This window comes from Euwallacea fornicatus, chromosome 5, assembly GCF_040115645.1.
Source record: "Euwallacea fornicatus isolate EFF26 chromosome 5, ASM4011564v1, whole genome shotgun sequence".
Classification (NCBI taxonomy): Eukaryota; Metazoa; Arthropoda; class Insecta; order Coleoptera; family Curculionidae; genus Euwallacea; species Euwallacea fornicatus.
The window spans coordinates 1609887-1619625 of NC_089545.1; the positions used below are offsets into that span (position 1 = coordinate 1609887).

Sequence of the window (9739 nt, forward strand, 5' to 3'; positions counted from 1 at the left end):
TCCTTTAGGTACGAGACCGGGCTCGTTCAGTAGAGGCCCTATGAGGGGGCGAGATGGGGCGACGGCCGAGAGCGGTAGTCTTTCCTGGTCGGGGTTTCATTTTTGGGGATAGGGATTAAAAATTTCGTCCAGGGCGCCAGAATCGCTAAACCCAATCCTGCGCCTATTCCTTCAGTACCCTTTTTGTAACTAAAAAAATTGTATTTTGTATCGGCCTTTGATTTATCTTTTAGAACCATTAAAGCTTCCATACAAAAAGTTGGAAAACACAGGACAGAAATGAACATAAAATAAATAAGTCACAAAATTAAAATTTACAAGCACACTGCAGTCACGACAAAACGTGCATATGGACCAGACTTTACACAAAGAATTTTCTTCACTCTTTTGATATAATGCCATCTTCTTAGTGGTCATTTCGTAATACTATTTCACTCCTTCCATTGGCCCTCTCTACGATCTCATCAATTCAACTGGTCCGTTACCACAATGATGACCTCTAATGTCATGTCAGGCACGATAATTTTGAAAACTTAGCAAAATTGCTTATAAGTCAAAGACTTACTAATATTTATAACCGACAGTATTAATCTTGTAACAAAGGTGGTAAAACAAATTTACACAAGAATATTTCTGTCATGTTTGCCAGTATAAGCGGCAATAAATTCGCCACTGGATTGCGGCCATGGTACATGATGCTGCTTTCGGAGCTTATGAGTGGTGAGGATGGCAGTCAACGTGCAAATTGATAAGAGTAAGTTCTTGTTTACATCGTTAGTAGAATGACCTATCAGCTCTACCTCTACTTACATATTGGTGTTGCATAGCATTCGTGTTTAAAGTTAGTAACAAAATTAATTGAAAAACCTTTTCTCGTTCTCACAAACTCCAAATTTGCGTTTCAGCATACAAAGGTCCAGCGGAGTTCCAACCTGCCATAGCCGCCACTAAATATGGAACCTTCAACATCTTGATTTTGCTAGTATGCATCCCCAGTGCTTGGAGTATTCAGTTTGAATCTACGTTGACCTCCTACATCATTCCAGCTGCAGCATGCGATCTTGGACTCACCCCAACTCAAAAAGGCCTGCTTAACTCCATGACGTTTTTTGGTAAATTTGTCGCTTTGCTACAGAATTAACCAATTAAGCTTGAATATGTTTAGGAATGGTGTCAACAGGATTCATCAGTGGATTCATGTTAGACACCTTAGGAAGAAAGAAGATTTTATGGGTTGGATTTTTGTTAGAAACTGCCTTTACTCTTGGCAGCTGCTTCTCCATTAGTGTCTCTATGTTATCGGTGTTTAAATTCCTTGGAGGGACCATGCAAGTGTATAAAAGCTTCTTTAGGTAAAACATTAATGATGATTACCCACAGGACGGGAGGCTTATATGTGGCACTAACCGCATATATACTGGAGTTCCACGCTACGGAATATAGAGGCAAAGTTCAAATGATATATGGAATGACATTCTCTATCGCAAACTGCATAATGCCTTTGGTATCCTCAGTTATTTTACCATTAAATTTTGACTATTCACTGGGCTTTATGAGTAAGAATTCACTAAAAAGGTAATACTATATTTACTCTACAAACCACATTCATAGATTTCCGGCCATGGAACCTACTGATGCTCATAAGCACTGTGAATCCGCTGATATCATTCATCGTATTCTACTTTCTCCCTGAAACTCCCAAATTCTTAATGTCCATCGGTAAAAACGAAGAAGCTTTGGATGTACTGAGATACGTTTATAAACTGAATACCCGAGATCTAAAAGAAAATTATCCTGTAGGTACCTGATCCTTAACAAACTCCTTTTAATCGTTTATTTTGTTTAGATAACGTCACTTATAGAAGAGGTCAACTTGGAAGAGGCTGCAGCAAATAAAAAATCCTGGAAAGAATACTTCTATATGGGGTGGCAGCAAGTCACACCCCTATTCAGCAAACAGTACAGGTTCAAAGTATTGCTTGTCTGTTTGATACATGGTCTATTTTTAATGGGGTAATTATTATAACTTTATGTATGTAATTGTTGCGTCACAAGACGATAACACAGGTACCGTTATTTCTAGAATAAACAGTCTTCGCTTATATCTTCCTCAAATATTCCAGGCCTCTCACGATTATGAGGTGACCCATAATGGTGAGACCCCGGATCTTTGCAATATTCTGGAAGTCACTGAGAATTTTTCGAGATCAAACGATGAAGATACTTGTTCTGTGGCAAGTCACACTTCACGATACTCGAAATAGATACCGAGGGTAGAAATAATTTGCCCACTTTCAGAATTTGGAAAACAGCTTCAACGTCTACTTGAACTCAACGTTAGTCTCACTGGTAACAATCCTGGGATATGCTATGGCTGGAACTTTAATAAATTTGTTCGGAAGCAAGCGATTATTAGGTACCAACCCATACAAAAGTTTTTAATATATTCGTAGAAAAATGTGCGTTTCCTCTTTAAGTCATTCTATGTGGATCCGGTTGCTTAACCGGAATTGGCCTAATTTGGTCAACCAACACCGCCACCACGCTAACTCTAAGTTCGCTTTATCTAACAGCTTTAGGAGTGGGCTTTGATATCTTTATGATCATGCTAGTTGTTATATTTCCAACCACCCTAAGGTATATTAAAGGTAAGAAAACGCATAATAGGAAAATAACTCCTATAATTTTAGGGCCATGGCCATATCGTTTGCATTATTCTTTGGTAGATTTCTTACTATTTTTGGAAATATGTTAATGCCAGCGTTGGTGAATGAGGGGTGCGCACCACCATTTTTGTTTCTCGCAGGTGTAGCTGCAGGTAAGATTCTCAATCCATATATTCGGGATAAATGATTTAAACTTATTACTTATCTTTGCAGTAACCGTAATTTCCAGCTTACTTATTAAAACAACTGGCAAAGAAGATATGAAGTGACATCGCAATACTCAGATCTCTACGTTCCTCTTCTACTGAATGTATAAAAATGAGACTGAATGTGAGTAATATATAATATACATATTACCAATAAAGCCAAGTCCCTATGTATACTTCAGTAGTTGCTTTATAATCAATAAATTATTTCTCAAAAGTCTACTCGTGATTATTTATTAATCTTTTTTAATGGATATGTACAATGCACTTAAAAAAAATATAGATTATAACAAAAAAAAACAACGTTCTACTTATTTCTCAATGAACAAAGCATCATAACAAGATTTACTTATACAGAAAACGTGTAAAAAAGAATACAAAAATAGTTGGATCCCCGACTGCTTCAATATAAACATACGTTTCAAAGAATGTAAAAGAGACTTGTTTAATTTAACTTATGGTAATTTTAGGATTAAACTGTTTTTTTATAGGTCTGTGTTACTAGTCTTTAAAACTTTAATTTGCAGCACTTTGTCTATATTGTATAGAGTCATCAAAGTTTCTTCGGGTGGTTGCTTTGTCCTAAAATATACAGTTTTGTTTATTCAACGAATTTCGTTCTATTCGACAATGTAAACATTATTTCTTCATGTTTATTAACCATCATGTATAATATAAAACAAAAAACCTATCACGATCTCAAAGAATTTACTTACTGCATACACACACTTATCCAACAAAAACAAACTAAATAATTTTTTTTTCCACTAAACATGCTTCTATTGGTAATAAGACCTTCTCCCAAAGCCTCATAATTCTCATTAATTCACCACAAACATACCTACTTAAAAATGCTGCTTATTGAAGCTATTACAACACAGGTTCATCTAAACCCTTATTAGCTAACCTGTTGAAAAACACCTTCCCATATTCAAATGATGATATCATAATAGCACATGCTGGAGCTACTTTGATCAGTCGAGGAGTTAATCCTGCGTACAAACCACGCACTCCGTAATGAGAATAAATATCTCTGAATACTACCGAAGTAGTTCTGGACTTCTGAGCTATAGGTTTCCCTATATAACATTATTGATTAACTAAATAAATAAATAATTCCACTTTAAAGCAAGTAAACTTTTACCTTGCTCATTAAAGAGTTCAGTACCAAACTCAATTTGTTGATGAGTTTTAATTACATCAAAAGGAACTGTGACCATAGCTGCTATCTATAAAAATAACTAACACAGGCAACTTATTGTTGGAAACAACTGACTTACACTGCCAGAAATGGCACCACTAATGAAACTGTGCCAAAAAGAAGGGTGATCAGATTTCATAAATGACTTAATAGATTCATAGCTCATCCAATATAGTCCCGAAAAGGGGACGTCCCTTAAAAGTGTCGGAAATATCCCCTTCCAGAGCCCTTTAACGCCGTCTCTTCTAACCAAATTCTTTAGTGCATATCCTAACTCTACAATAACAATTCTATCATCAAAGTTAGTACTTTTTGGCAATTGAATCCATACCAAGATAACTTAATTTCTGGGATTGCATTTTAGTCCTAATTAATTCTAAAGGGCTAACTAATGAAACTGAGACCATTCTAGCACTGGCTCCTGATATTAGAGGAATCCAAAATGGTTGTTGCAAAATTTCATTAGGTAATCGGTTGCTATTATACTTAGCTTTCAGCTTTATTCTCAACTGTTCATAAGTCACAAAATAACATATGGTTGCTGGAATTGATAAAACTAGGGTTGGACTCAATCCGCTCCACAAAGAGGTAATGCCTTCATGTCTACTGATTTGAATAAATGCATCCTATAAAACCAATCAAATAATTATAGCTGTGAAAAAGAAACATTTAAGGATTAACAACCAATGTGCCACTGAAATGGATTGGTCTTTTGTACCATGTATTTTTGGAGTCAGTTGGTTGGCAACTACAAATGTGGTCCATAAGACCATTACAGTATAAGAAACAAGTGTTTGCAGCCTTTTGTTGAGCTTGCATTCGTATTTTTACAACATCCAAAGGAGTCACTAAAAGGAGAATAGACATTTACAAGAAATAAATGTAAGTGCTGATGTGTGTAAATAAATTATCAATAAATTAACAAAGACAAAAACTAATATTTAAATTTATATTGGACAAAATCAGAAAAAAGAACAACTAGAATGATGGACACTCTGGTACCTAAATGAATACATTTATATCGACTTTATACCTGCAAGCATTTTAGCAAGACTTCATTTTAAAACGAATCATAGAGAAGTAGACTCAAATATGTTAATTTTGCAGATCTTTCAATTTCAAATTTAGAAACTGAGATGAGAGATTTTGATATATAGAAACATGCTACATCTCCCTAACAAACATGAAAATCAGGTTCATGTGAAATAACATCAAATATCTAAGAAAGTAAGCTTGCTAGGTACCCGACAAATTAAAAAAAAATATACTCAGGTATCTATACAGGTACAATCCTAAACTAAACAAAAAACTATGTGGAAAACAGTATTATCTGTGTGATTATGGTCATAGCACAGTGTTTGAATAAACTTTCAAACTTACTGATAAGTGAAGTTAACAGAGCTCCAGTACAAGATGCGGCTGCTTGTTGACCTGGAGTAATTCTATATTTTGGATCGTCATAGTCGATGGTGCGTGGTCCCTTGGAAGGACTCATTATTAATTTTATTAGTTTCCTTTCATACGATATGTATTGAGTAATTACTGCTTTTATTTGATAAACGTTTCTCAATTTTGACTCTGTTCATGAATTTGATTTTCTCATAAAAGCTTCAGTTTCGATTTAAGGTTAAGGGCAGCTAAACAACGTGTATGAAATTATACATTATCGAATAAATTGTTGTAGCTACATTGTAGAGCTTCGCGGTTTCGTAGTTTAAACAAGATAGAGATGATATTGACTGTCTTGAATACGTCCCTGTTCTGACTTCTAACTTATTATCACTGCTTGTGCTTTAAAATTTTAACCAAAAATTAGTAGTTATCACCATTTTATTAAGGGGCATATGAGTAAAAATTAAAAAAAAATTGAGTAAAAATCATAATTAAAACTTCATGCAGCGTTGCCATAATTTTTTTATGACTTGTCCTAGGGCGTTGTCTATGCCCTGGCTTGACAGTCTCTTCTAATTTGGAAATTAAATTTTTTTTTGCCATTTGTTGATTTTGTTGTATTTTATATTAAAATTATTTTATTATTATTTATTGTGAGTATTAGGATTTCGCAGTAAAATAAGTGCATTAACATAAAAAAAGTAAGTACTATTTATTCAAAAATGAATCTTGTTATGTTTTGTCTTTTTATATAATTATCATAGGATCTTGGAAAACTTGAGGAGAAACTAGTATAAGCATTTTTCAGTAATTTTTATAGTTCCCTTTAGTCCTGCAGCTGCTAGGTACTTGAATGATACCCACCAGCCTTATCATTCCAGAGTGGACCTATTAATTAGTATAAGGTTATTTAGGAATACAGAGATCACACTAAGTGAAACCCTTTAAGCATTCGTTTTCACAGCCATACAATACCAAATTTTGCATACTTTTCATCCTTCATAATGTGTAATCTAGTAACTATCACGATTTTTAATTTAAAGTAGTAATGGTAAAGGGCCATGGACCAGACATTAATTTTCTTGACTAACAAATTAATTCAACCCTTGTCTATGTAATGCATTTTACTTCGCTTTAAAATTTAATAAATAGAGATATCTTGTTTATACTTACCTTACAGGGCTCAACAATGATGTTTATTCAAGAAGAAGCCCCACTGCTCATTAACAAGGATACTGGAAATAATGTGGCCACAGCCAAGGTGGTAGCTAATGAAAAACCTGAAGTAAGTTAGACATTCAACCTACATCCCTCCATCAGATATATATTCACATAATTTCTAATAGCCACTTTGTACAGGTTGGAGTTAGTGGTATAATCCTCTTTTAACCACAATTATTATTCTTTAGGAGATATTATTCAATAATATTGAAATATCAGTATCAGAGTCAGAAAAACGCAACAATGGAACTTTGAATTTGCGAGAATACTATACAGTGTATTTGATTGAAACTAGGTAAATATAAACAACTAGCATCATAACTTAACCTTTATTAAGAGGATATCATTTTCTAGACTGATAAATCCTGCATTTGAAAAAAAGATAGAGAAACATTCAACAGTGTGGAGAAGATATACTGAATTTGAACAGTTACATAGCTACTTAGAAATCACCTATCCATATATAGTTCTACCGCCTCTACCAGAGAAACGAGTGATGTTTAGCTGGCAGAAAATATCTAACGACACTTTCGATCCTAACTTCATAGATCGTCGTCGAGCGGGGCTTGAAAATTTTCTACTTAGGGTCGCCTCACACTCTGTTTTAGGTTGGGACAAACATTACCTTGAATTTCTGCAAGATGAGGAGGGATGGCGTGAATCTTATAAAGCTAATGGTAAAATCTGGAAATGCATATTAGAGAAAGGAATGGGAATAGTTTTTTTTTATTTGCAGGATACTTTCAGCTTGTGGAAAGTAAGCTGAGGTCCCTCAGCGCAGCTATAAGGTTAACGAAATCTTATCCACAATTTGATATAATGAAAGATCATAGTGATGAGCTACAAGCAATTCTTAGTAACCTCCTGAAGGTAAGATGTAAAGTGGCTGAAAAAAAATTTGCTGTGCATAAGCTACATTCCAACTATGGACGAGTATTCAGCGAATGGAGCGCCAGCGAAAAAGAAATGGGCGACTCCCTGCAGAAAATAGGCCACTACTTAGATTCTTTAGCATCGTGTATTGATGCAAGTCTCGAAGACGAGGAATTGTTGGCCGATCAGTTGAAAGAGTATTTATTCTTTGCTCAATCGCTGCAGACGATTTGTAAGAATCGTGAGCTCTTGCAGCTAAAACTGGAAGATGCGGAAGAGAATGTCGCCAATAAAAATGTAGAACGGACCAAAGCTCAACAGGGCAAGTCCGGGTTGATGTCTAGATTGTTCGGAGCCGTCGATACGGATGAGGTACGAGAAATGAAAGTTGGTGAAATAGATCAGCAGATTCAGGAAGGGGTCGTCGCTGTTACTACATGCAGACAGGGCTTAGAGTAAGTTAAACATGGAAGTTTCTGTAGAAAAATTGATACATGATCACTTTTCAAACATTCTCCTCCTAAACGCCATTGCGACTTTGATAAATTTTGCATCTACTTATTTGCAGAACTTTTACCATTAAAGCTTTGGCTGATATTGAGAGATTCCAGAAACAGAGAACTGTGGATTTGAGGGAAACCGTAACCAGTTATGCTTTTTTGCAACTAAAAACGGCTAAAAAGGTCAGTATTTAATGCAGTTCTAATGGAGGATACCAAAGATAATATCAATAATTATGGTTTTTACATGTTCCTCCCAGTTTAAAATTGATAATGCAATAATGAAATTCTTCGTGTTTCTTCAAATGAAATATCTGTCTTTATCCACTTTATAATTCAAGAAGTAAAGTTTTTCAAGTACGTTTTCTGAATTTTAAACCGTTTTCATCTTAATGGACAGAGTTGAAATATATCATAAACACATAAATCTTTGTTTTAGGGGCTACAAACATGGACGCAAATTCGAGACTGTCTTCAAAATATATGATAGTAAATTTCATATTTAGATGAGTTATATTTACAAATTTACCCTTGCTATTTACATTCCTTGTACTATTATATTGTAACACAGTTATATTTGATAGTAACTCAGAAATCCTATAATATTTATTCTAAAAACGCTACTGTTTGAGAAGTTAAATTTATTTTCAGACCAGACAATTTGCCTTGTAACTGGCGTTTTGAATAGTAAATTTTATTGAAAATAATGTGATACCCTAAATTTTTAAACATATTTACTTTAAATCCAGTTTTCTGATGTTGACATTCCTTTCTAGTAATCTCTTAGCACTTTCCATATCGTATTTTATACGCATAAGATCATCCTAACACAATTATTGTAAATTAAGTACCTATATTTAAATGTATCGAGTTTAGTTTAGTTAGAACATAGGAATATTGATGAAAGAGCTGCAGATTTCAAGCCATATGTTATTAATGCAGGAGTAACTGCAGTGTCAGGTTTCCCTGAAAAGCATTTTGGCAATGTTATTTAATTTCTTAACCATTTAATTGGTGTGTTAAGTTTGGATTTTTTGAAATATATTTTTTGTTTGCTTTTATATTTTTATGCCCTTAAGATAATCATAACGATCCCTATAATTCCTCGGAATAATTCGCCAATAACCCGATACATTTTATAAGCTTACTGAATTAAAGGTTTTCAGGCTAATTAATAATTTAAAGAGATCGATAATATTCCCACCATTTCTCGCAAACCGTCCCACTTGGATATCAGTTGCCAAAGTTGAGACTATCCAGAAATTACGCTCTCAGTCGAAAATGACCCAACAAAACGAAACTTCCTATAAAGTGGGCCTAGGCGTTTGGTTCTGTTTTTGCGTATTGCTGTCTATGTGGATGTTTACCAAATTCATGAAAGGCAAACGACAGCTTTTCTCCAATTTACATGTGGTGGAGGATAGCCTACTAAAGATGCAAGAGAAGATGGAATTGTCTCAAAGAAAAAAAAGCATGGGATATGTGGAGAATTTGGATGAGCTAACTGCCAGTTTAATGCAAAATAATAGTAATATTTGTGAACAGGTAGTATGGTATATTTTGACCTCATTATTGTATGTATGTTCACTAAAAAAGAGGACACACTTGCGTGCTTCCATATGGCATGAAATATGACATAGTAATATGTCTGTTGTGATCGTAGTGTTGCTAAGCCATACA

At 34.5% G+C, this 9739-nt stretch overlaps 3 protein-coding genes across 7 annotated transcripts; 2 read left to right on the forward strand and 1 right to left on the reverse strand.

Annotated features, from left to right (window-relative positions):
• Nucleotides 1-14: 14 nt before the first annotated feature.
• On the forward strand, nt 15-3092 carry LOC136339127 (solute carrier family 22 member 15-like). Of its 2 annotated transcripts, none has more exons than XM_066282117.1 (11): nt 15-754; nt 906-1112; nt 1166-1328; nt 1381-1556; nt 1612-1796; nt 1847-2013; nt 2084-2234; nt 2299-2416; nt 2478-2637; nt 2691-2818; nt 2880-3092. In XM_066282117.1, exons 1-11 carry the CDS (start codon nt 727-729, stop codon nt 2933-2935), a joined length of 1539 nt encoding a protein of 512 aa, XP_066138214.1. In that variant the 5' UTR covers nt 15-726; the 3' UTR covers nt 2936-3092. The 2 variants fall into 2 exon arrangements, with proteins under 2 accessions (XP_066138214.1, XP_066138216.1); XM_066282119.1 differs by having other exon boundaries at nt 738-841.
• LOC136339131 (solute carrier family 25 protein Shawn-like) lies at nt 3091-6775 on the reverse strand. 4 transcript variants are annotated; one of them, XM_066282130.1, is made up of 8 exons: nt 6639-6775; nt 5454-5553; nt 4758-4921; nt 4405-4699; nt 4153-4349; nt 4017-4101; nt 3780-3951; nt 3091-3454 (listed from the first exon to the last, which is right to left on the reverse strand). In XM_066282130.1, coding segments are annotated over exons 2-8 (1011 nt in total). In that variant the 5' UTR covers nt 5455-5553; nt 6639-6775; the 3' UTR covers nt 3091-3357. The 4 variants fall into 4 exon arrangements, with proteins under 4 accessions (XP_066138227.1, XP_066138228.1, XP_066138225.1 ...); XM_066282131.1 differs by lacking the exon at nt 5454-5553 and having other exon boundaries at nt 6639-6768; XM_066282128.1 differs by lacking the exon at nt 6639-6775 and having other exon boundaries at nt 5454-6046.
• LOC136339128 (sorting nexin-4-like) lies at nt 6652-9120 on the forward strand. The gene is made up of 6 exons (XM_066282120.1): nt 6652-6750; nt 6875-6981; nt 7041-7363; nt 7423-8014; nt 8128-8242; nt 8499-9120. The coding sequence occupies exons 1-6, from the start codon at nt 6655-6657 to the stop codon at nt 8544-8546; spliced, it is 1281 nt and encodes a 426-aa protein (XP_066138217.1). The 5' UTR covers nt 6652-6654; the 3' UTR covers nt 8547-9120.
• The last annotated feature ends 619 nt before the right edge of the window (nt 9121-9739 follow it).

Coding starts and splice junctions, on each gene's coding strand:
- LOC136339127 (XM_066282117.1), top strand. CDS start 727: ATGGCAGTCAACGTGCAAATTGATAAGA. Junction 2,014..2,083: donor CATGGTCTATTTTTAATGGG/GTAATTATTATA, acceptor CGTTATTTCTAG/AATAAACAGTCTTCGCTTAT. Junction 2,819..2,879: donor TCTCGCAGGTGTAGCTGCAG/GTAAGATTCTCA, acceptor TTATCTTTGCAG/TAACCGTAATTTCCAGCTTA.
- LOC136339131 (XM_066282128.1), bottom strand. CDS start 5,568: ATGAGTCCTTCCAAGGGACCACGCACCATCGACTATGACGATCCAAAA. Junction 3,952..4,016: donor TGAACTCTTTAATGAGCAAG/GTAAAAGTTTAC, acceptor AATGTTATATAG/GGAAACCTATAGCTCAGAAG. Junction 3,455..3,779: donor GGGAAGGTGTTTTTCAACAG/GTTAGCTAATAA, acceptor TGTATATTTTAG/GACAAAGCAACCACCCGAAG.
- LOC136339128 (XM_066282120.1), top strand. CDS start 6,655: ATGATGTTTATTCAAGAAGAAGCCCCACTGCTCATTAACAAGGATACT. Junction 7,364..7,422: donor TGAATCTTATAAAGCTAATG/GTAAAATCTGGA, acceptor TTTTATTTGCAG/GATACTTTCAGCTTGTGGAA. Junction 8,243..8,498: donor AACTAAAAACGGCTAAAAAG/GTCAGTATTTAA, acceptor TCTTTGTTTTAG/GGGCTACAAACATGGACGCA.